The sequence below is a fragment of the Pteronotus mesoamericanus genome, unplaced genomic scaffold (assembly GCF_021234165.1).
Source record: "Pteronotus mesoamericanus isolate MK-2021 breed Mesoamerican mustached bat unplaced genomic scaffold, CSHL_Meso_final contig_41, whole genome shotgun sequence".
Classification (NCBI taxonomy): domain Eukaryota; kingdom Metazoa; phylum Chordata; class Mammalia; order Chiroptera; family Mormoopidae; genus Pteronotus; species Pteronotus mesoamericanus.
In genome coordinates this window covers 5563942-5590854 of record NW_026555152.1, presented here as the reverse complement: position 1 = coordinate 5590854, position 26913 = coordinate 5563942, and the positions used below count along the sequence as shown (strand labels likewise).

At 36.4% G+C, this 26913-nt stretch overlaps 1 protein-coding gene and 1 pseudogene across 3 annotated transcripts in view; one reads left to right on the top strand and one right to left on the bottom strand.

The window, feature by feature from the left end:
- Window positions 1-534: 534 nt before the first annotated feature.
- CDK8 (cyclin dependent kinase 8) overlaps window positions 535-26913 on the top strand; it is a 132083-nt gene continuing 105704 nt past the window's right edge. For all 3 annotated transcript variants that reach the window (XM_054577149.1, XM_054577148.1, XM_054577150.1), the window contains exon 1: window positions 535-1198. In XM_054577149.1, the coding sequence (XP_054433124.1) occupies window positions 1071-1198 (128 nt within the window). In that variant the 5' untranslated portion in view covers window positions 535-1070. The remainder of the gene's footprint in view (window positions 1199-26913) is intronic.
- Window positions 9106-10384, bottom strand: LOC129073441 (cleavage and polyadenylation specificity factor subunit 5-like; annotated as a pseudogene).

Sequence of the window (26913 nt, the reverse complement as noted above, 5' to 3'; positions counted from 1 at the left end):
CAAATATATAGACACTTTTTGATAATGATAATGCCCTTTGAAATCTGGAGTTCATAAATGGTATAAAATATGATTCTAATACAAGCTAGCCTCCCTCACACGTGACTTTCTTTGGTTGAGTTTATGGCCCAAAACTAACACTAACGATATGGCTGTTAAAAAAAAATAAATTAATTAAAAAAAATTCCCCAACTGATTGCAACTTCTCTCTCCTTGAACTACTAATCCCATCATGCAATGCTCCGCATATTCCCACTCTGTGGGGTGGAGTCATAGGAGGGGTGAGAACAGCGGCGGCCTGTGGATTCTGGGCATTGTAGTCTGGGGCTCTGGCCACCGTCGGGACGGTCCACGTGGTGCATTTGGGGGCAACTGTGGGCAGTGTCTACCCCGCTCCCTCCACATGGTCCTCCGGGTGCCAGCTGCGCCGGCGGCAGACTGCCACCGCGAAACCGGCTAAAAGGAGGGTCGGAGGCAGTCCAAGCCTTCGCGACGTTTTTGCGACAGCTGCGGCCGTGTTCCACGAGTCCCCTCCCTCCTCCTCTCTCTGAGGAGGTACCGGCTGTTGTGCGGAGCTGCCTTTCTGTTTGAGTGTATGGGAGAATGAGTGAGTGAATGAGTGAGTGTGAGCGTGCGTGTGAGAGAGTGTGAGGCGTGAGTGCCTGTTTGAGAGGAGGAGAACCCGCCGTGGCCACCCTGCTGCTCCCCGCAGCGGGAGCAGAACGCGCGGCCGGAGACAGAACCGGCGCCCCGAGAGCCAGCGGGGACAAGGGCAGAAACACCCGCTCCCCACCCCCAGCCCTCGTCCCTCCGCTCTCCTTGGTCAGGGGGAACCTCTCCGTCGCACCTCACCCCTCGTCCGGCCTCTGCCCTGCTGCTGCCCCCCTGGATGTCCCCAGCGCTCTCGAGGGGCCTCCTGCTGCTTGTGCCGCATCAGTCGTGCTGGTGCTGCGGCCGCTGGGTATAGAGCGGGCGGGTTCCCGGGGGCTGCGGCTGCCGGTGCTTACCCGGTCCCCAACCCTGTCCCCTGGTCCCCCAACCCCAGCTCTCCGGCCTCGGAGGCTGTGACAATGGACTATGACTTTAAAGTGAAGCTGAGCAGCGAGCGGGAGCGGGTCGAGGACCTGTTTGAATACGAGGGCTGCAAAGTTGGCCGAGGCACTTACGGTCACGTCTACAAAGCCAAGAGGAAAGATGGGTGAGTGTTTGTGTCAGTGCGGGCGTCCACGCTGGGCGGCGCTCCCGCTGGCCCAGGCAGGTAGCCGGGAGGGAGAGCCGGGCGCTGGAGTGCGAATCTCCCACTTCCTCGACACCCGCATCTGTCCCTGCTACCCAGCTTTGGGGAGGAAGTGGTGTACGAGGGATCCAAACCCACACTAAATCGTGCGTGCTGCCGCCTCTGTGTTTTACTTTGGTGGCTCATAGGGAAAATGAGTGTCTACTCCATGAGCTGTGTACTTTTCAGATTTTTAAAAAGAAATTCGTTATGAAACGTCAGTGTAAATTATTTTGGTGGCGGGGGGGGGGGGGGTGTCGATTTATTATGCTAAACTTCTGGGGATTTCCTCACTTGCGTCTGGAGTGACATCCACCAGTCTGAAAGGAAAGAAAGCTGTGATCCTTTCCTCCACTAGTTTGTGATTGATTTATTATCAAATTTGGATTTTATTTGGGGGGAAAGAGAGCAGCAGGTAAGTCCAGTCTGAAGAGTTCTTAATAGTGATCATCTGCAAGGTAAATGTAGCAATTGCTATTTAGATAGTGTTAGCTGTGAATTTTACATAGAACAATGGGGGTTGGTGTAGGGTGGGTGGCGGGGGAAAAGGCCAGTGGCAAATAGGGGTTACCTTGTTCAAGCATTCCCCCTCAAATTAGGAGCTGGCAATAAACTTTAGTCTCTTTGCTTTAAATATTCTTCCTTAGAAATAACAATTAAGTCTATGGTAATGCTCCCAATTTAGTTTCTTAAGCGAGCAGGTGTTCATGTTTTCTTTGTCACTGGATGAATGTCTTGTAGTATTGACAAAAGAGAAGACAATTCTTAGTTGAGGAGAAAATGTGTTTAATTAACTCCTGGTTTTCCAATTGTAAAAATGGATATTGTTTCTGTTGCCTTTGACATTATAGAAAATTGCTGGGAAGATAATATCAAAGCTTATTATATAATCTTTAGATTTTTGTTATAAACCAAGTGGCTTTTCTTGACCATCTCTGTTTGGTTAGCTGCTGTTTAACAATTAAAATAATTGTGTGTCTCTGTGTGTGTATGTGTGTTTTCAAATTAGGTAAAGAGGGTGTATTCAGAACTGCATTAGCACTAAAAAAATGAAACCATGCTGAAGTTAAGTTACCTGGGAGGTGTCAGAGGGAAGCCATATTTAAACTACTTTCATATTCTGGATATTGAAAAAGGAAGTGTATATTTATTCAACTTTTTTTTTTTTAGGTTTACTGAGATACCTTTCTAAAAAACTTAAAGTGTACTGTAAAGGAAATACAGTAATTCTAATTAATTTGGAGTGTGCATTACAGTTTTCCGATGTAGTAGTAAAGCAGTACAGATATCTGCAAAAGGTGGGGATTTGAAAACTTGAGACTCTGGGACCTGCATGTATTGAAAAGTACTTCTTAGCAGAATAGATAGTTTGGTGATATTTGAAAAATCAGTGTCAGGAAGTATGTTGACTGTTGTTTAATTATTTCTCTTTGAAGTATTACTCTGTAATAACACATGTATTTAAAAAATTATCCGTGTTATCTTCCCATACAGTATTTTTCAAGAGCTTGAAGCCATTTTTCTTCCCATCCCCCACTATTATATGATTTTGAGCATATATGTAAAATCCCCAATTCCGTGAGATTAGACATTGTTGTACATTTCACCAGTCTGCCATTTGTTTTATAAAATTATGGTGACTTTAAATTATTTTTAATCTCTAAGAGAAGCCAGTTCTGTTTTTATAAATTACCAATTTAAGCTAATAAAAGCTACAAATTTATTAACTTTGATTTTATATTTTATTTAAAAACCATAATATTGCTTATAATATAACCACATTTTACATCTCAAAGTCAGGTTTTAATTTAAGCTAGGAATAATTTTAGAAGAATTTTACAATTTTAAAATAGATGAATGTGTAGTATATGAACATTTCTTAGTCATTTGTGATAGCTGAAAAGTAGCATTGCATTTTGGGAAAAAAATAACTTTTTATTTATAATTCTTTGGGGTTGTTTTTCAGCAACCTTTTAATGATTTTGTTTATAAGATGAACTTTAAAATAATGGGTCAAATGTCAAGAAAGTTTTAAAATTTTTGAAACAGTGTTTTCTAGAGGGAATACTTTTTGGTTTAGCTTCTTTTTTATAACCTCATTCTGGTAAAAAAAAATACTGCATTGTATTTATGAGGTTCTTTTGATCTTATGTCAGTGAAATGTAATTTAATGCATTTTAGTCCTGGTAAAATACAATTCATAGCTGTTTAATCTTTTATAAAAAGATGATGATCATATCATTTTTTTAGTATTGATTTACTTTCAAATTAAATTATATATTCTGTAACTGAAATTTCAGAGTACTCTAGGAACCAAAACTGTAGCATATTCAAAAAGAGTTGAGATTTACAGTAAAATGAAATAAGTTTTACTTAGACAAATTTGACTATTGAAATGAATGTATGTAAATGTTGTATCCTTTTAGTCATCTAGCAAGCATTATAGAACATGAGTGATTACTAAAGAAATTAAACCAAAGGAGCTTCTTAAGTGTTAAGAAATAAATATCTAGAAAGGTCACTTCTCTGAGTTAGTTGATAATACTGTCCTGCTATTGTATTGTACTTGTGATAAACAGTATTTTAGAAATGTGGTAGAGGGGGTTATATTTTAATTGAGGTATGATAACATGTGTGGAAAAAGGGTTTTTGGTAATTGTGTTAATTTCAGATTCTAACAGAGTTAAAAAATAAATCCACAGTAAATCTTGGAAATAATTTGCTCTCACTACCATCATGAGATAGAAAGTGTCCTTTGTGTCTGAACACCAGAAGGGTACTTTAGTGAGAAGCAGGGACATTCATTTTCTTTCTGAATCAGTTGTATTTCCTCTTTGCTGAATTGAAGCAACCAAACTGTGAGAAGGCAGAAAACAATTTGTGTTTTTAAATTCTGAACTCTCATTATAGGCACTGGACATTCTTAGAATTTAAAAATCAATTTGGAATAAGAGTTTCAAAAAAAGAAAACAAAGAATTTCCAAAAAAGAAAAGCAAAAGTTTTCTTGAAAAGGGTTCTTAGACTGCTATACTGTACTTTCAAAAGAACAGATAATATATAATTGGGGTTGTATTTGTGTGTGTTTTAAATATATAGAAAACTTCGGTTGGGGCACTTTTGTAGAAAACCAAGAAATTAGTAGGCAGTGTTAATGATAATAATAGCTAAATTATTGTGTAAATAGTAGGTCCTGGGCAGAGTCCTTTATGTTCATCCTCTTATTTAATCTTCACAAGTCAGTTCTCTTTTTTCCTAACAGTTTTGCAGGTGAAGAAACTGAGGCTTAGAAAGGTTAAATAAATTTGTTCATACTTAAATGTCAGAGCTGGAATTACAGGATTATAAACCGGTCTATTACTGTAGGGCCCATGACCTTAAACATTATGTTTCATATAATTAATACATTCAAATAAATATAAACATAAAGATTTGCTTTCTGGTGGTTCATTCAGAAAATGAATGCCTTCTCACAGGACTAGTCTTTTCAATTAACTGGTATACTTATTTTAGTACACGTCTGAACAGCCTGGTTTTTCAAGTGATAGGAAAGTATGTATGTAGGTAGATATGGGGATGTGTATACATACTCACCCATATATGTGTATATCTACAGATACATACACATGTGTATTTAGGACCAAACTCCTATAAGGCATATTAAGATACAAAAGTACTTCATCTAGTGGAAAGAACTCTTAAATTGGAGACCTTAGTTTAATTAAGTTCATACTCTGCCTCTGGTTACCAGTATGACCTTGGGCAAGTCATGTGCTTCTGTAGACCTTCCTTATTTATAAGAGTAAGGAGTTTGAGTTGATAATTTTTAGGGTCTTTTCTAATATGATTTAAGGAAGTAAAAATTATGACTATAAAGTATAACACTTTTGCACGATGATGTAAAGAATACTAAAACAAAAGTTTTACTTCAGACCATACTATACTTTTATATTTCTTAGCCTGTGCTTTAATGTGGGTTGTCATCAACTGCCAGGAAGAAGTTGGGTAACCCACAAAGACTTATCAGCTACTTTACCTAACATGTCTTATACTACCTTAACATATTTATCTCTCAAAATGTTGGAGTTAAGAGCTAGTGCCTGTTCTTACTTTTGCGAACCATTCATTTGGTGGCTAGTACAAAGGACTCTTCTGAATCAATCTGGATGGGAGCTTTCATTCAGTTTTTTATTTTTTATTACTTTAATTTTTTAATTGTTTCCTGAGGATATGTTCATTGCTTTGAGAGAGAGAGAAAGAGAGAGAGAGAGAGAAAGAAAGCAAAGAATTGCTGTGAGAGAGACATCAATTGGTTGCCTCCTAGACATGCCCCGCCCAGGGATTGAACCCACTGCCTAGCTATGTGACCTGACTGGGAATCAAACCCACAGCTTTTTGGTGTGTGGGGTGATGCTCCAACCAGCTGAGCTACCTGGCCAGGACTCAATCTGCATTGGAGCTTTCATTCAGTTTTAGTTTCTTAACTATTATCAGAACTTGGTTGAAACCCTTTATTTGATTGAAATATGTCTTTAAATGTCAAAATGCCAAATAAAACATGTAATAGTCCCAATCACTGGGGACTTTGTATACCCAATAAGGAGTACTCCATATAACCTTTAAGAAATGTGATGAAAGGGAAAAGCAGGGTATTTACCTTGCACTTACCTACTGCCAGTTGAATTTATCTGCCTCAGGTGTCAGTGCATTCAGGTCCACTTTTTAGGCCACTTAGAGATTTCATGCTTAGATCCCATTTTCTTTCAAGACTGGAAAATTAAATTAATTCTTTTGGGATTTGTTTGACTGTTACTTTTACTGTTTCTTTCAACATTTGAAGAAATCCATTCAACAAATACTGGGTTGGCCAAAAAGTTTGTTTAGTTTTTTCAATGGCTCTAGTAGTGCTTAGTTGTCTTTAATTTCATTTGAAACAGTTTTGATAGATTGTATTGTGACAGCTGTCATTATCAGTGTATATTTAAAAAAATACTTATCAAAACTGGTGAATTTTTGTAAAACCATTTTAATATTAGAGATGGAAGAATATATGCAACATTTTTGGCTTATTGTGCTTTATTATTTCAAGAAAGGTAAAACTGCAACTGAAACAAAAGATTTGTGCAGTATATGGAGAAGGTGCTATGACTGATAAACATGTCAAAAGTGGTTTGCAGAGTTTCTTGGTACTATTCACATTTTGGCCAAATAATTCTTTGCTGTGGGGCAGTCTTATGCATTGAAAGATATTTAGCAGCATCCTTGGCCTCTACCCACTAGAAGCCAATAGCAGGAGATAGCTGACATACTCAGAATATCCAAATCAATAAAATTATTGGTGAAAATGAAAAATATGTCTTTTATTTTATGGAAAAACTAAACAGACTTTTTGGCCAAACCAATATTTTTATTGGACCCTTCTGTGTGTCAAGCACTGTCCAAGGTATTGGAACTGCAAAGACAAATAAAATATTCCATTATTTGAGGGGATATCTACTGGGGAAACAAACATGTAAATAAAGTGTAGCAGTTCAGTAAGACTGTAATAATTAATACAAGTTGCTGTTGGAACACAGAGATAGACGCTCCCAACTGCTTAAGGTTTTCTGGAAAAGCCTCTCAAAGATGACAGCATTTTTGTTTGACTCTTAGAAGATGGGAGGATCTCATCGGAAAGGGTATTTCAAAAGGAATGGGACAGAGTGGGTGATTTCTCTTGTGCCCTCACAGAAATGGGAAAAAGAAGGGTTCTTTTTATTGTTCCCCAGCAAATTTTGTGAGATTAAATTTTTTTCTTCTCATGCCTTTCCTCCCCATTCCTTTTTCTTTGCCAGCATTTTTGAGCTCCTACTGTATATGTAGTACATGCACTACAAATGTTCCATTATACCCACTGGACACGATGAGGTTCTCAGTTATTTAATAATGTGAATGAATTTATCAGCATGCATGGATCACCTTTAATTGTCTGTGTGGCAGTTTTCCAGCACAAGAATGTTGGAAAGTCAGAATACAAGCAGCCTCTGAAATCCAACTGTCTGACTTAAGACTCTCATGTGTAAAACTACCATTGCAGAACTCCATTTTGTTCTCAGCTCTGGATAGCAGATGATTCTTCTTTAGCCTCACCTACATGAGGAGTGGGGAGCCAGTCTCTTCTATGTGGCCGAGATGGTGGCAGCAGTAGATTGGAGGGGTGATGTCTCTTGGTGGTGCTCCGATAGGTGAAGAGAGGGGAGGTTGGGAAATGGCTTTTCGCATACTGGATGTCAGCTAGAAAAATAGAAATAATAACAAATTATAAATTATTTTAGGCCATTTGCAAACTTAACTACTTTTTCAAAAATTCTCTGGGAAATGTGTTCAGAATTATGGTTTACAAACATTTGAAATGTGATCCATATGTAAGCTGGAAACTGTATATGCCAATCAGTGTTGATTAATACATATTATGCCCTGTGGCTGGTGTCATCTTTCTGGTAGTGCCTTTTGTTGTTGAACCCAATCCTCATTGTTTCTTTATTCTTTTCTTATTCTTTTTCTGTGCTTAGCTGCTGATAGGGAATGAAAATCCTATTGTCTTTTCCTCCTTTAGAACAATTTGTAAATCCTTTCCTTCATACCACCGTAGGTAGGCCTTGGTCATCTCTTCGTTACTTAGAAACTACTATGATTTTTTGGGGGGGGGAGGGGCGGTCTTTAGCTGTCTCTTGTTACCTCAAGGAAGTCCTTGATGTTGTCGCTAAAAACTGACTTTCACCTGTTATTTTGATCTTGAGACTTGAAGGCCCTTTAGTACAGTGATTCTTAAGATTCTTTAGTGTGGTTATTGTCAAAGTCAAAAACCAGTCCCTGCTGTAGCAAGGTGCCTTTACCAATGGAATTATGTCCTTCAGGTGTGTTATGGCAGAGAGAATGCTGCGAACTCCCCTTTTAAAATTGAGATATATTGCATACTGTAAAATTCACCCTTTGAAAGATTTTATGTATTTATTTTTAGAGAGAGGGAGAGGGAAGGAGAAAGTGAGAGAGAGAAATGCGGATTGGTTGCCTCTTGCATATGCCCCTGCCTGGGTCGGAACCCACAACCTAGGCATGTGCCCTGACTGGGAATCAAACCTGCGGCCTTTGTCATTGCAAGACAATGCCCAACCAATTTAACGACACCAGTCAGGGCAGTTCATCTTTTTAAAGTGTGCATACCACAGGTTTTTCAGATACTTACAAGGCTGCGCAATTATCATCACTGTCTAATTCCAGAACATTTTTATTCCCCTCCCTCCAAAAGAAGCCTTATGTTTATTTGTAGTCAGTCTGCATTCCCCTTTTTCCCAGCTCCTGGCAACCATTAATCTGTTTTCTGTCTCTATGGATTTCTCTGTGCTGGACAGTTCATATAAATGGAACCATATACTATCTAAGTGGTCTTTTGTGTGTTTTACTTAGCATAATGTTTTCAGAGTTCATCCATGTTGTGCATATATTCTTTTTTATGGTTGAATTATATTACATTGTATGGGTGTACCTCATTTTTTAAATCCATTCATCAGTCTGTGGACATTTGAGTTCTTTTTGCTTTATTTTTTCTATTTTTTTTTTTGCACTTTCTTTAATGTGCAAAATGTATGAGTAGAAACAAAAACAAATTAAACATTATTACATTTGTGTACACCACTATCTAGTTTTTCATATCAACTTTATTATTCAAGCAAGAAAAGGCAGGTGGCAATTTAGGGGTTGGGAAAGAGATAAAACAAAAGACAACCCTTTTCTGTCATGTTCCTTCTGTACTGTGTAGACGGCTTCCTTCACTTCTCCATTGAGCAGGAATTCATTTGTACATCATATAAAAGTGAACCTGCTCAAAAAGTTGAAGGAGACTAGAAATGATGGGTCCATATCCTGGTGCATTGCCACGTAATTCAAACAGTGGTGCAGCCCAGCTTTTAATTTTTAGGGACTGCAAGCAAGGCTTTCTCTCGAAGTTCGGTAGAAACAACTTAATATTCCTTCAGTTTTTTAATATGTGCTGGAATATATGGGTACGGAGGAGGCTCAAAATTTGGTCTCTACTACTTACTAAGGCAGTTGTCAATGACCAAATCTTGCAAGACTGCATCTTGATGACCTAGTATCGCTTGTCATTAAGGGTTTTAGTCCTTCAACTTCATTTCTCTGGGTTAAGTTCACCACTAGGTAGTTTGAAGAAAGTTGTTCCCAGCTGTAGCGGTAACATATGGGGTTGCTGGTGCTCATGTACAATCAGCACCCCTTCTATGGTTCTCCTTATTCCAGTATTATGAAATTCCTCTCTCATGTGTTGAAATCTGGCTGCAACAGAGTTTTCTTTCTCAGGAGGGGCTCTTTTGTACTAAAGGTATAGAGGGCACAGGGTGATTGTGTGCTCCAAAGTGAGGGGCTTGGTCTGCTGGATGTACTTGTTGCTTCCAGATGTGTTGGGGCCTTGGGGCCAGCTGGTAGTCCGCAGTCTGTGAGCAATGGGGCGGTCCCATGGGCATGCTGGGCATGCTGTGGAGTACGGGCGGGGAGCAGGTAGGGGGAGGAGCAGGGAGATTGTCCTGGTGTGTCAGTGGTTACCTCCATCCTAGAGCACAAGAGGAGCTATCTCTACTTTTCGGCTATTAGGAATAATGCTGCTGTGAACGTTCGTGTGCTAGTCGTTGTGTGGATATATGTTTTCATTTCTCTTGGGCATATACACAAGGATGGAATTACTGGGTCATATGTTCATTCTATGTTTAGATTTTTGAGAAATTACCAAACTTGTTCAAAGCAGTTGAGAACTACTTTTGAGTGTCTTTACCTTGATTTTGGTTAAGTACTAAGATTTTTGTCCTTTTTGTATAAGACACAAGTAGCCTTTCTTATTACTAGGACAATGTTCCCGCTCTGTTCTATCCTAATGATTCTGAAATACAGAATAATACAACTCCTCCTCCATCAAGTCAGACCACCATTCTGAACTTTTTCTCAGGCAGCACCTTGTACTAGACAATTTTTTCCTCACCTGAAATAGGTTCTAACATTTAGCTTTGGAAATCCTAACTACTTTATCTTAACATACATTGGATAATTCCATCTTCACTCATCACCCTACAAAACATAGTCCTTCATAGATGTATTATGTAACTATTTCAGTGTATATGTGGTAATGTTTATATGTCCTTTGGGTCTTTCTGGTGAATGTTTATGAGTTAGACAGATACTGTAAATTTCCTCTAGAGCAGTAATTGTGTTCCCCTCAGTTCCTGGCATGTTGCTAAATGTTGACAGGTATTTAGTACGTTTTTATTTGTAGTATACCTGAAATTCATATTTGAAAGTCTTCCTTTTAAACTTGCTAAAATTAAAAACTTAAACATACTATAGTAGAATAGAAAAGCAGTACCTTGTGAAAATACCAAGAAAAGCAAAGTTTGATTAGCTAGTTATGTTGATACCAGGAACAGAACTGAACAAAACCAAAACCAAAAGTAGAGGCAAACTTTGTTAATTGGAGAACAAAAATAGACCTGGGAGGACTTTTGGTCAAGATGGTAGCATAGGTAAACACAGCTCACCTCACACAACCACATCAAAGTTACAACTAAAATATAGAACAGCCATCACTCAGAACCATTGGAAATTGAGTTGAATGGAAGTCTGACAACTATGGAATTAAAGGAACCACATTCATCCAGAATGATAGGAGGGGTGGAGACACGGAACAGGTTGGTTCCACATTCATGTGTGGTGGATAAAAATTTGGGAGGGATATCTTGGGAGTGCGGAGTCCCAGTCCAACACCAGGCCCTGCAGCGAGGGTACCAGTGCCAGGAAGATAAATCCCCATAACTTCTTGCTGCAAAAACCAGTGGGAATTGTCGATGGAAAAAAATTCTGGAGTCCCACACAATTCCTCTTAAAGAACCTCATATTGCCTTACTCAGACTCACTCCCTCTAATCTCCAGCACTGGGGTAACAACTTGAAAGGCACCAGTGGTATACAGGGAGAAACTAAAGTGTCTGGCATTGAGGCAAGAGCAGGGGAACAGCTTCCTCCTAGACAGAAAGGTAGGCAGAGACCAATGTCCTTTTCTGACCCCTCCTCCTGCAGAGCCACAAAGTCACAGAGCCTGCAGGCTGGTGCCATATCTCAGACTCCATCAGTCTATATAACACTATTTGCCCCATTCTGGAGATCCCCAGAGACGCCATCCCACCTAACTTATGAGCCACCCAAGCTGCTTTTCCATATGAATTGCTAGTGTTGGCTCATGCTTCACAACTTCTTAAATCCTCTCAAACAAGCAAGAGCTGGCCTCAGTGAGCCCCTATACGTCTTGCTAAGTGGCTCCAGGACTGGCACTATCAGCAGCCAGCCTAGATTCACAGCTTGGTTTCACTTGGGAATCTTTAAGCCCAGCAAAAGTAGCTGCCATCACAGATTGCTTTATAGCTCAGGTAGGGTGGCCTGGGCAAAATGCATGCGGGGGCTGACTTTGGCCTGCATAACCCAGGAAACCCCAGAGCCTGTATACCCTATAGACAGCTACAGGCTATGTTGGAGCACCACCACCCTGTCCTTGCATAGCTGAAGCTATGGAGGGTGGAGGTTGGTCGTCAGTGGTCACAGCCAATCCTTGCAACTGACTTGCCTGGGTAAATCCCTCCCATTGACCTGCTAACAGCAATCAAGGCTCTATTACAACAGGAGGGTGTACTCAGCCCACACAAAGGGCACATCTCGAGTACCCGCCTTGGGTGACAGAGGAGGCTGTGCCTCTGGACCCTGCAGGGCAGTTACTATATTAGGCCATGCTACCAAGGCAGGGAGTTATAACAGCTCTACCTAATACATAAAAACAAACACAAGGAGGCAGCCAAAATGAAGAGACAAAGAAAAATGGCTCAAATGAAAGAACAGATCAAAACTCCAGAAAAGGAACTAAACAAAATGAGGATAAGCAATCTACTAGATGCAAAATTCAAAACACTGCTTATAAGGATGTTCAAGGAACTAATTGAGGCCCTCAACAGCATAAAAAAGATCCAGTCAAAAATGAAAGACGCGTTAATTGAAATAAAGAACAATTTACAGGTAAATAACTGTAGAGTGGATGAAGCCCATAATCAAACCACTGATTTGGGACATAAGGAAGCAAGAAACAACCAATCAGAACAACAAGATGAAAAAAGAATCCAATAAAACGAGGGTAGTATAAGCAGCCTCTGGGATAACTCTAAGCATTCCAACATTCGCATCATAGAGGTGCCAGAATGAGAGGAGAAAGAGCAAGAAATTGGAAATCTCTTTGAAAAAATAATGAAAGAAAACCTACCTAATTTGGCGAAGGAAATAGACATGCAAATCCAGGAAGCACAGAGAATCCCAAACAAGATGAATGCAAAGGGGCCCACTCCAAGACACATCATTATTAAAATGCCAAAGATTAAATACAAGGAGAGAATCTTAACAGCAGCAAGAGAAAAGCAGTTAGTTACCTACAGGGGAGTCCTCATAAGACTGTCAGCTGATTTTTCAAAATAAACTTTGCAGGCCAAGAAGGGCCTGGCAAGAAATAGTCAAAGTCATGTAAAACATGGACCTACAGCCAAGACTGATCTGCCCAGCAAAGCTATCATTTAGAATCAAAGGGCAGATAAAGAGCTTCCCAGACAAGAAAAAACTAAAGGAGTTCATCATCACTTAACCATTATTATATGAAATGTTAAAAGGATTTATTTAAGAAAAAGGAGATCAAAACTCTGAACAGTAAAATGACAATAAATACATATCTACCAACAATTGAATCTAAAAAACAAAGAGCAAAGAAAAATAGAGGCAGAATCATGGATATGGGAAGCATTTTGATGGTTGCCTGATGGGAGGTGAGTATAAGAATGAGTGAAGAGCTGAGGTGATTAAGAAGTACAAATAGATAGTTACAAGATAGAGGATGGAAAGTATAGTATAAGAAATGGAGTAGCCAAAGAATCTATACTCATGACTCATGGACATGAACAATGGTGGGGATTGCTTGAGGGAGTTGGGGGAGCTGGGTGAGGGGGGCAAAAGAGGAAAAATTGAGATAACTGTAATAGCATAATCAATAAAATATATTTTTTAAAAAAGACTTGTGTATTTGAATAATAGAGCCACTACAAAGAAAAAAGTATTTTTTGAAATATTTCTTTTAAATCAGTTTAAATGAAAATCAAACCTGTATTTCTAAACTTAAGGAAAATATTATTAGTTTCTTAACCAGAGTTAGCATTTAATTTTGTTTAAATCCATGATCATTTCATACTTGAAGTTTACTTTCTTTATGTAAATAAAAAATTATTTAGGTTAACTATTACTCAAGGTAATTCAGTTACTCATCTCTCTGGACAAGCTCTTTAAAATCTGTTACTTTAATATAGCCCATGAATTCTAACAAATAATCATCCTAAGGGAGGAATTCTTTACATCACGATGCAGAGCCTACTCTGGATATTTCTATACACCTGAGTTTATACCTTGACTAGAGAACTAAAGGGATTAAAAATCCCAAGACTTGACCATCATTGGTATTATGGCTTATATTAAGCAAGTCATGTTTTCGTAGAAAGAGGAGGTAGGCACTAGAAATTATTTTTTATAAGGCTTTTGCTTTAAGGAAGACAAATATATCAACTTTAAATTCATATAGAATTGATAAATGTGTTTGCAGCTTTTTTTGCTTTATGAAAGAATCTCTTTAAGTACACGATTTCTCCTGGTGTATTTATCATGTGACTTTGCAAAAAAATTCTGTTCATACATAGTTTCCAAGAAAATGTCAAGCACAAAGTAAGGCATATATGTAATTTGTTTCAGATAAAGTTTAATCATGTAAATATTTACATTTCATCATAGTTTCTTTTTAGCTGTAGTTTTTATTTGGGGGAGGGGTAAATTTGTATATTTGTAATTTATTTGAGAGCTGTTTACCAAATGTCTATAATATACCTAGTTCTATGCCAGATATGAGTGATTCAGCAGTGAATATCCCATGGTCTAAGTTCTTAGGGAACTTAAGACTTTTGAGGAGCACAGGCAAGTAAATGGGTTATGATATAGTGGGATAGAGCTGTGATAGGGAAAATTATGGGTTGCCATGGGGTACCTAATCTGCTCTTGCAGGCTTAAGGATGATCTTTCAGTTATGACTTGAGAGGTATTTAGAAGCTACCCAAATGAATGGGCAGTAAATAAGAGTGAGTGGGGTTTAGTGCAGGAGTTAAAGTAGAGGCTGGAAGGGTAGCATCTGGTTTCAGAATTTCTTCATATAGTATAGGAAGGGGTACAGCTTGATTAAAAAGGGAGTGTGATAGGAGTTGGATGATGTATAGTAAACAAATGTTAAATTGTTTACTTGAGGTAATTTTGGGAGTTTGTATGTTGTATAGGGGAGACTAAAGGTCTCTCCAGTATTTTTTGGAACCCCCACTGAGTAGCATTTAAAAAGATATGAAGGAAAGATAGCATGGTGAGGGAATTGAAAGAATTTCAGTGCCAGATCCTATAGAGGAGTGATAGGTGAGTGGTGTGAAAAGTGTAAAAATTAAAGTAGGAGAAGTAAGTGGGGTCTTGTAAATCCTGGTCTCTGGACCTCATACTTTATTCTGAAGACAGTGGAGACCATTTACAAGATTTTAAATAGGCAGTAACAACTTGATTTATCACTTAAAAACATTTCTTGGCAATACAATTAGAATGGCTGTAGGGTACTGGGGTCAGAAGAGTGTATTAGTTAATTCAGGTGAGAGATGCTCGTGGCTTGAATTAGGGAAGTGACAGAGAGAATGATAGGACTTGCTGAATTTTTGGATGTGAGAGAAGAGAAGTAAGAAGAACTAAGGATAATGCCTAGGTTTCTGGCTTCAGATATTGCCCCTCACATCAATAGCCAGAACAGGAAGAGGAGCAAGTTTGAGGGGGAATATGATAAATTAAGTTTTGATATACTGGATTTTAGGTACCTATTAGACATCTAAGAAGAAATGTCCATTAGGTGTATATACGGATCTACTGTTCAAGAGAGAGAGCTGGACTTGGTTTTACCAAGTACTTGAAGTAATGGCTTCAAGTGGTCTTGACTAAGGGATAGTGTGTAGAGTGGGAAGAGGACCCAGGGTGGAATGTAGAGAAAGAGATGTCTATCCCCAAGGCCCAGAAATTGAGTCCTGAAGGAGGAGAAAATCCAGGGTCACCACACTGTGCAACAGGAATTGTGTAGTGTGTAGCTTATTGGCTGTGCATAGCAGCAAGGAGAAAAATTAGGACTTTGTAGATACTATCCTAACCACTGTGGAGAGAGTATTTCCAGAAAGAGTGGTAGGCAGCACCATATGCCACACAGAGAGCAAGGGAGATAATAGGGTATTCAGATTAAGAATTTAAACAAAAGAACAGTTCGGCTGAAGATTTTTTTGACACTAGAGCTTTTGTAGATTTTATCCAAAATGTTTTAGTACTTTCATGGCTAGCCTTATCATTCAGAGTTAAGTAATGAAAAACTTGACTTCCATCTTTTGTTTCACATTGGCTCTATTACTGAAGCTTAATCTGTAGATACCATTTATTTATTTATTCCATGCTCTGTGAGAAGTTCTCATTTTCTTAAAGAAAATAGCTTTTATTCCTGATTATGAAAATGATGATTCATGTTCATTGTAAAAAAATTCATAGTCCAGAAATATATACAGAAACTAGAAGTCTTAACTGTACTAATAGGTAACAATTATTTCTTCATTGTCTTTCCAGATAAATCTGTGGATATAAGTATAGATTAATGAAATCTACAATGATCTTACATTTTTTCCATTCAAGGATATTATGCATATTTTCATGTTGCTACATGTAGCTCAAAGTCATCAGTTTTAATTATTACAGATATATTATATATGCATGTAAATACATATCTAATTAACCATTTTTTTCCAGTGACAGACAACATTTAAGTAGTCTCTAAATTTTAACCATTACAGTTAGCAAAGGACCTCCTAGAAAATATTTTTGTAGTTTTCCAATGTAGTATCAAGTTCTTGAAGTGGAATTTTAGGGTCAAAAGTTATATGCTTACAGCAACTGTATTTTTATTATAAAATAGATTGAATTATAAGGTTTATATATTCTCATGATAAAAAATTCAAACAGTACATAAGGGTTTCCAGGAAAGTATGTCTTCCTCTTTAGGGATAATCGTTTGTTAGCTGCTAATTGTGTATATGCATATAAAAGCATATATATGTATGGGTAGACTTTAAAATTTATTTTAATATTTCATTCATTTTGAGCAGATAATACATACATATGGAAAAAATGTAAATATGCTGAGGAAGTGAAAACCTAAGTCTCACAACCCCATTCTTCACCATCCATTTATTTCCTCTTCTCAAGCTGTCCACCAATTTTGTGTGTGTGTGTGTGTGTGTGTTTTCTAGTTTGTGCAGATAGTCATCTTTTGGCTTTATTAATGGTATTTTTCTTTTTAAAAATTATTTTTATTAGAATATAGTTGACATATGATATTATGGTATTATTTTTCATGTGCAACCCTGATATTTATGAAGTTGCACTTAGCAATCATTTCTTTAATGGTTGCTGGGTTATATGTTTTAATTTATTAGAAAGGTCTATATGTCATCATCTTTAAACACAAATTGCATGATATATATATATATATATATATATATATATATATATAAAATTCTGTGCTTTCCTTTTTTCAGTTCCTTTGTTTTGGAGATCATTGTCAGGACATAATGTAATTCATTTCATCAGCTCATCTTCTGTTTTATGATATAATGTAATATACTGATCCAATTGAAGAACATTTAGGCTTTCATTTTTTACGTTCTAAAAAGCAGTGCAATAAATGTCCTTTACATCTGTTTCTGCACGCAGCTTCTCAGATACAGGCAGAACTTCCCATGTCCCCAAAGTTCCTCACAGGATATTTGCTGTGGGTGATACCACTGGCAAGGAGCAAATCTTCATGAAGCAAGAGAAACTCCCTTGCTATATAAACAGGGATTTTTATTCCTCTGGCTTCTTTCTAGAGACTAATCACCATGCCCAAGCAGAGGTTACTCCTAAAAACCCCAGTGCAATACTGGAAGACTGGTGAAGTGGAGGTCAGTTTCCCAGGGATATCTCTTAACAGGCCTGGGCTTCAGGCACTTCTGAGGTCTAATCTTATGTCTTCTAAAAAGGCTGCACTCACAGAAAAACTCTAAAACCAAAACTTATCTGTAAGGAAGAAATGGGAATAGATATAGTAATGACATATTTAAGCCTTGGGGGTTAAATACATTGTAAAGTTAAAAGTGTTTGGTTACTTTACAAATTTTACTTTACATTTTCCTTCCCCACATAGTCCTATGTATTTCAGATTACTGATTGGGATAAAAAGTTTAAGTGCCATGTGGATGTTTAAAATTGCAGTCATTATTATGTTTTACATCTTTATACTTACTTTGATCATATTTCTTTATGCCCACTTTAATACTGCTGCTACACTTTGTTCCTGTCACAAATGATTGATGCTCTTGATGTATTCTGGCTTGAACCAGTGGTTTAGCTCTGACCCTCTTAGTTCTCTTTTACTCTTTCTTACATGATCTCTCCACTTCCTGTTGCTTGGCTTTGGTCTTTCTTCCTCTCCTTCCCTGTGTAGCACCTACCTCCTTCCACGCAGTCTTTTCATTTCTTCCCCCTTTTGTCTTGCTCTTTGTATTTTGTACTGATTCTGGCTTTGGCCTTGTTCTTTGTCACCTATCTCAGTTGTATTCATCTTTGGGGTTACCTTCATAGACTAGCTGGAGCCCCTTCTACTGCCAATGGAATTGTGTAACTTTGTGTGTTCAGCAGGGGCAATCATTCATGACAGGTCAGCAGGCACACGATTAACTATAAGACAATTATGATGTATTTTGCTAATTTTGAAGAGACTTAAAAAAAGTTTCAAGTACTGCTAAACATAAGTCTTTCTTCATAAACGTACTTTATGCTCAACAGGAGTTCTAAGCTGAAGAAGTACACAAATAGTTTTGTCTGAAAATCTATTTTCGTACAACTGAGTTCAGCTCTGCTTGAGAATTTAAACTAGATATCCTGGAGCTGAAAGTTACTATTGTCCTATTTTAGCCAAGACTAGCTGACCTTTGCAGATCCTCTTTAGGATTGTGACATGGGCTAGACTTGGAAGTGCGTAAGCGAAAAACATAAGGAAATCTGTCAAAGTAGCACATACTTCTCATACTTCTGAATTTTATATTTCTTCTGGATCTTTTGGTGGGGAGAGAGAAGACCTAACAGGTGATTCAGATGTTCTTTAAGTACTTGAAGTTTTCAGTGCAAGCCAAAAATACTAATCAATCATACTACTTACTAACTTTATTTTGACTTTGATCATATGTTTTCGCTCTATTGCTATTGCACTTTGTGTAACTGAACTCACTGAGTTTAAGTATGCCTGCTAGTTTTCAGTTAGAATACAGTACATTTTTCCTTAGTGAAATTCTGTACTATAATTATCCATGAAATGTTTTGGAATGTAAGATAACATCTGCCACTAGTTATTTATTTTTAAGTGTTTGAAAAGTAGTTCTGATTTTTAGTTGTGGTGTACTAAGTAGATAAATTAAATCTGTTGTTTTTATGGAGAAAATATTAGTAATACCTTGCAAGAATTATGTTCCTACTTAAAATTTATAGTTCACTCTTTTAGTGTATTCACAGAGTTGTGCAGCCATCACCACAACCTAATTTAGAATATTTTTGTCTTCCCTAAAAGAAACCCTATACCCGTTAGCAATAATTCTTCTTTCTCTCCAGCCCTAGGCAACCATTAATCTGTTTTCTGCCTCTGGATTCACCTACTCTGGACATTTCATTTAAATGAAATCATGGCCCTGGCCAGGTAGCTCAGTTGATTAGAGTGGTGTCCTGATACACCAAGATTGCAGGTTTGATCTCCGATTAGGGCACATAGAAGAGGCAATCAGTGAATGCATGAATAGGTGGGACAACGGATCAATGTTTCTCTCTGTCTCAAAATCAATTAAAAATTTTTTTTGAAAAAGAAATCATACAAATGGGGTCTTTTGTGACTGGCTTCTTTCTCAATATGTTTTCACGTCTCATCCATGATTTAGGATGTGTGTTATTTTGTTTACATTTTCATCAGTTGATGGACATTTGGGTTGTTTGCACTTTTTGGTTATTATGAATACTGCTGCTGTGAACATTTGTGTACAAGTATCTGAGTCCCTGCTTTTAATTCTTTGGGTATATACCTGGTAGTGGAATTGCTGGATCATATGGTAACTCTAATTAACTTTTGACTAACCATCAAACTGTTTCCATAGCAGCAGAACCATTTGGCATTGCCACCAGCAGTGCATGAAGGTTCTAGTTTGTCCATAGCCTTGCTAACACTTATTTTTCTTTCTTTCTTTTTAAATGTAGCCATTCCTAGGAGTATTATGTGGTAACTCATTATAGTTTTGATTTGCATTTCCCTAATAGTTAAAGATGTTGAGCATCTTTTCATGTGCTTATTGACCATTTGTATATCTACTTGGGAAAATGTATTCAAATTCTTTGCTTATTTTAAATTGGGTTATTTATCTTTTTATTATTGAGTTGTAGGAGTTCTTTATATAGTTTGAATACTAGGCCCTAGACCTTTATCAGATAGATGATTTGCAAGTGTTTTTCTGACCCTTAGGATTGTCTTTTCATTTTCTTGTTGGTAGTGTGTATAGCACAAAGGTTAAATTTTGATGTAGTCCAGTGTATCTGTTTTTCTTTTTGTTGCTTGTGTTTCTGTCATAAGCAGAACCATTATCTAACCTAAGGTCACAAAGACTTACCAGTGCTTGTGGTGGTGTTGGATGTTTTTGTTTTTTGTTTTTTTCAATTTGGCTTCTTTTTTACTCTTTTTTTAAACATTTAAATCACTTTTTTATTTTTAAATTACAGTTGACATACAATATTATATTAATTTCAGGTGTATACCCCAGTAATTAGACATTATCTAACTTACTAAGTGATCATCTTGATAAATCTTGTACCCCTCTTGTACCATACAGAGTTATTAGAATATTATTGACTATCTTCTGGGTTTTTTTTTTTAAGTATCCATCCTAATGGGTATGAAGTAGTATCTCATAGTTTTGATTTTCATTTCTCTGATGATTAGTGATGTTGAGCATCTTTTCATGTGCTTATTTTGGCCACTTGCATATGTTCTTTAGGGAAATGTCTACCAAGGTCCATTTTTGCCCATTTTTGAAAATGGTGGTCTAGTTTTTTTGTTGTTGAATTTTTGGAGTCCTCTATATATTCTGGATATTAAAACCCTTATGCGATATATGATTTGCAAATATTTTCTCCCATTCTGTGGATATTGTTTTTTGATGCACAAAATTTAAAAATTTTTATGAAGTCTAATCTGTTCTTTCCTTTGTTTCCTATGCTTTTGGTTTTATGTTCAAGAAATCACTGCTCAATCCAGTGTCATGAAGCCTTTGTTATATGTACATTTCAGTCATGGGTCCATTTTGACTTAATTTTTGTATATTTTATATGGTGTTAGGTAATGGTTCAGCTTCATTTGTTTGCATGTGGATATTCACTTTTCAACCACTTGTTGAAAAGATGATTTCTCCTCCATTCAATAGCCTTGGCATGCTTGTCAAAATCATTTGACCATATATGTAAAGGTTTTTTCCTGAATTCTTTATTCTATTTTATTGGTCTGTATGGCTGTCTTCATGTCATTACCACATTGTTTTGATCACTCTAGGGTTCTTGTAAGTTTTGAAATTAGGAAGAGTGCACCCTCTGGCTTTACTCTTTTCAAGATTATTTTGACTATCTTGTGGTTTATAAAATTTAAACTCTTGAGTGCATCTGATACTAACTTTCACTTTTATAATGGATTGGAATGTCTTAGAAACATATATGTGTATATGGTTCCAGGTTACTAACTTTTTTCGGTACCTGGTTCACTTTTTTTTCACCAAGCCTTCATTTTAATCATTACGGGTGAAAATCATTCTAAAATATATTGCCTAACTTATATATAATGTATGTATGTGTTGGCTCCTGGACTAAATAACTATGTTTTTAGTGTTTATCTGCCTATGTTGTTTTCCTTTACTCTTTCCTTGTTGTCAGCTGCTACTTAAAAAATAAACTTAAGGCCCTGGCTTGAGTAGTTCAGTTGGATAGAATGTTGTCCCAATATACCAAGATTGTGAGTTCACTCCCTGGTCAGGGCACATACAAGAATCAACCAATAAATGCATAAGTAAGTGAAACAGCAAATTGATGTCTCTCTCTCTCTCTCTCATCTTTCTCCAAAACCAATAAAAATAAAAAAGAAACAATGTTTTTTTAAATTATAAGAATAGTAAGTATCAATTACATTAAACACAAAAAAGTTATAAAAAGAAAATAAAATTCACCTTATTTTGGCCACCCAGACATTTTTATAGGCATGCTTTAAATCAGATTATATTGTGCCTCTTGTTTTGAAACTTGGCTTCATTCCCTCAACGTTAGATTATGTATATTCCATGTCATTAGACATCTTTCTAATCTTTGCATTAAGTTTTGATTTGTGTATTTATTGTATTGTGGTGTGACATCTTTTTAAAAATAATTTACATCTTACTTTTACATTCTAGTTTTTCATTGCAATTAAAATTTTGTTACTACAACTTGATCTCATGACATCCATAGGAAAAAATTCTAGAAATGGATTTGCTGGATCAGTTTTTAAGATTTTTGATATATAAAGGCCAAGTTTTTTCTTAGAAAGTTTGAACTAATTTATAATCTCATTCATAATGAACAGAAGTAAAGTTTGCCACTTATTCGATCAGTATGTTTTATTATTATTTTCTTTAACCTTTACAAATTTTATAAGAAATGTGGAATCATGGTTTTATTTACACTTGTTTCATTAATTTTTACATTTACATTTCTTATTTATTCATTAATTAATTTCTTTTTGCTTTGCCCATATTTTGCCTATTTTCCTATCAGACTTTTCTTTTAAAAGTGTTTGGTAAAGTGCTTTGTTTATTGGGATATTAACTCTTTTTATTGATGTTTTATTTGTCTATTTTTACATTTATGATATTTTAATGGTAGTCAAATCTGTCATTCTTTTATTGCTTCTGACTTACCTCCATGATGCAAATTTCTTATGTTCTAACATTTTTATGGGTTTAAAAATTATTTGCAGTTATATTTTTATTTAATCTTAAATTTATTTGATTTCAAATGGAGACCGCAACCAAGAAATCTAGAGAAGGCTGAGACTTGGAAGGGCCACAGTGGAAAAATTAAGAAAGATCAGTAAGAGTAAAGATGTGGCAATAGAGACCAAGGTTAAGGTCATTCACATGCACCCTTGTATTCCCAGTTACTATGTACAGATGTGAAAGTTGGACAGTGAAGAAGGTTGATGGGGAAGAAAATCTATGCATTTGAAATTTGGTGTTGGAGGACAGCTCTGTGGATACCCTGGACCACCAGAAAGACAAACAAGTGGGTCCTAGAGCATGTGAAGCATGAAACATTGCTGGAGGCAAAAATGACAAAGCCGAAGGCTCTACCTCAAGCACGTCATGAGAAGGCCTGGTTCTTTGGAAAACACAACAATACTGAGAAAAATAGAAGGGAGCAGGAAAAGAGGAAGGCCAAATATGAGTTGGATTGACTCCCTAAAAGAAGCCATAGGCATGAATCTATAGGAGCTAAACAGGGCTGTGGAGGACAGGACATTATGGGTGTTCCTCCTTCACAGGGTTGCCCAGAGTCAGAAGTGACTCAGTGAAACATAACAGGGTATGGAACTGTATTTTTTAGTCCTTTTACTACTGTTGAATAATTTTGTCACAGTTGATTTGAAATGCTACTTTTACCATCATTACCCTAAGTTCTCATGTATACCTGGTGTTTACCTCTGGACTTTCCCTCTAAGTCCATAGATCAGTTGTTCAGTCCTGTGATACTTCTCTGTTAAGTTTTATGTATTTATAGTACCTGTAAGATCACACATTTTCATTATTTTTCTTTTAAACAAATTATACTTTCTCTTGTCCATTTATTATAGGTAAACTTAAAAATGAACAATTCATAGTTTAAAAAATATTTTTAAAAAGATTTTATTTATTTATTTCTTTTAAAGAGAGAGGAAGGGAAGGAGAAAGAGAGGGATAAAAACATTGATGTGAGAGAGAAACATTGACTGCTTGCCTTGACTGGGGTCCAAACTCGCAACCCAGGCGTGACTGAGAATCCAACTGGTAACCTTTTGCTTTGTGGGATGATGCCCAACCAACTAAGCCACACCACTCAGGGCTAAAAAATATTTTTTGACTTGGGTTCAAGTTATATTAAATATGTAGATTACTTACACTCCATACTCAGGAGTATGGTTATATTTTTCTCAGTTTGAATTTTATCAGTCTTGATAAAGTCTTATAGTTTTCTTCATATAGAGCACATATATTGTTTATTACTAGGTAATTTACTTTATTTTAATAGTCTTATGTACAAGTTTGTGTATCAGTTGGTCTTGTGCAATATTTGTCACATACTTACACTAAAAAAAATTGTTAACTATTTGTTATAGAATTTTAAAAAATATACTCCAAAATAGAGATAGTTTAAAGAGTTCTGATTAATGTACCATGGTGAGTGCACAAATAACTGTAAAGTTTCTGCTGTTCCCCTCTTAGATAACAACTTTTTACTGCATTTATGAACCTTAATATATTTTTAAGGTACTTATTTTCAGTTTGTAATTTCATACATTTATATTTATTGGTTCTAAACACTTTTAGTTCACTCTCTTGGATTTTCTAGGTAGATATTTATATAACTTACAAATACTAAGTTTTATTAATTCCTCTCTACTACGTCAACATTAGAAAATATTATGTTACTGCATTGATTGTAACTTCACAAACTAGCTTCTTTCTCTAATCATCACCTGAGGATATGTCTGTTGATTTGTGAGAGAGAGAAAGAAAGAAACAGATAGACCTCGATGTGAGAGAGAAACATTGATTGGCCATCTTCTCTATGTACCCCTATGGGGGATTGAAATTGCAACCTAGGTATGTGCCCTTACTGGGAATCGAACCCACAACCTTTTTTGGTGAGTAGGGTGACGCTTCAACCAACTGAGCCACCAGCCAGGGCTACAACTAACTTTTTAATAATGGCAGTGTTGAGATATTTTTGCCTTCTAATTTTAAATGAGAATGTGTCTAGTGTTTCTCTGTTATGTTTTCTTACTAATTTTTATTCTAATAACATTATTAGATATGAGATCGACATCTTATATACAGTATATTAGCTTTATGAGCTTGGGCAATTTATGTAATCTCTCTGAACACTTCAAATTTCTCATCTGTAAAATGAATTCATCCCACATTTTCTTTTTGTATACCATAATAAGATAAAGCATGTACAGGAAGTTTTCAGCTTCTCACAAGGCCATATAAGTTACATGTACTTTAATATATTTATTAAATAAATGTCACATGTTCAGTCATTAATGATTTCCTACTTCTACAGTGCCCAGTTATGCTAATTCACATTTTTAAAAAGAATTTAGGATTGTTAATAGATAATTTTCTTAAATACAGGGTGAGGCAAAAGTAGGTTTACAGTTGTATGTAAAACAGTTTATTCTTGTATTATTTATTAATTATTATATTATTTTCCATATGAACTTCTGTAAACCTACTTTTGCCCCACTCCATATGTGTGTTTGCTGTAGTGTCTTGGTTATGTTTCTGAGAAGTCTCTTGTGAAAAATCCCTTGTAAAAACAGGTATTTCAATGGGGAAGTGGGCTATAAGGTTTCTGTAGGACTTGCTATAAGTATTTTTATAGGTATAATCTAAAAGTAATAAATATGTTGACTAAAATTAATAGGAAAAAACCAAATGTTTCCTTCTTTTCCATTTAGTCCACTCAGAAAGTTCTTAGATTCCCCTCTCACCTTTGTCCTTGACCAAGCAGTTTTGCTTGCAGTACTGTTTGTTACTACTGCCAGTGCTGAACAAAAGCATAAAAGAAATGCTTGGGTAAACAAAACAGTTCTGTTCCAGAAGAACACCCAGACACTTAATCTTCTGTGCCTATTCTTTGTGTGCAATTATTATTTTTCTTATTTATCCTGTGCTCATCCAGTTTGCATTATAATAATGCCTTTGTTGTGGTGATTTTTCCCTCCAATTAGTCAATGATGTTATAGCCACGTTATGTTGTAAAACTCTATGCTATGAGAGACTTGCCTATATTTGCTAGTACAGGATAAATAGTACTGTAAATACTTGTTGATTGCAAATGGGCCATTTCATAATATTTTTCAGGTTTGGTAAAGTGAACTGTGTTTATTGGATAGGATGTGGTTATGTAAATATGGTTGTCCTTGTTATAAGCATTTGAATGGGTAGGGGGAGGTGATATCTTGAAAAACACATGTTCAGGTATAGGACTTGGGCAGATGAAACAGGTATTCACTGTATCATTTAGACCATGTATTGAAAAACAGAGTAGAAAATGTAATCCTGCTGTTGTATAAAGTCATAGTACCTCTTTACTTTTGACAAATGTCACATTGTAGGAAGAGAAGTAGAACAGGTTTGGAGCAAGGCAAATAAAATCATTGGGGAAAGCATACTCTAGTGTATAAACTAAAAGGAATGGATTTGAAATATAGAAAACTGACTACACAGGTAAGTTGAATATGGACTTGTTTCTAAATCTTAGGCTTATGAGCTGTTGTTTCTTCGTTTCCCAATCTTGAAATAGGAAAGTTTGATATAGGCTCTACGTACTTTAGTTTGCTACTGAAAACATAATGATTTTCTATGCAAATTTAGGTATATTCATAAGTGACAGATCTATAGTTAGTTACTAAATGGAATTAAGCTATTTTAAGACTAAACCTCAGTTTTCTGAGGTTTTAACTGTAGGGTATAAGCATACTTCCCCTGTGAGTCCTATTTTACTTATATGGAAGAAGAACATAATTTCTTTGTGACTCAAGGTGTAGAACTGTGACCAATGACTGAACACTAGAGAAGATAAACTTAGGCACTGTAACATAAGGCACAGTTTTGTAACAAAGTTGTATGAACACAACGTGGAAGGTAGGGAATTTTTTTCTTTGTACAGATAGTTTCAGTATATCCTGAATAACAAGTTGTTGGAGTTGTAACGGACACTCAAATATTGCATGGATGTTTGGATTAAGTCACTTGTATGGCCCTGCCAGCTCTGAGATTTTAAAATAAAATACCAGGAACCACTGTCAGTTACAGCAATTGAACTAATGGTCTGAATCTAGAAAAAGTACAGTAAGTTATGTTGAAACCTCGAGATAGATGGTTGGATTGCCTTTAAAAGTTGATGAGCCCAATCTCCTTATTTTTATGTATTTTAAACAATACTTTAACATTTTAAAAATAATAAAATGGTCATGGAAAGAAGTATAAACAGTAAACACATAGTTCATAGCAAGGCATGATAGTGTTCCAGTCCTCTGACCACCCTTCTTAAACTAGTAG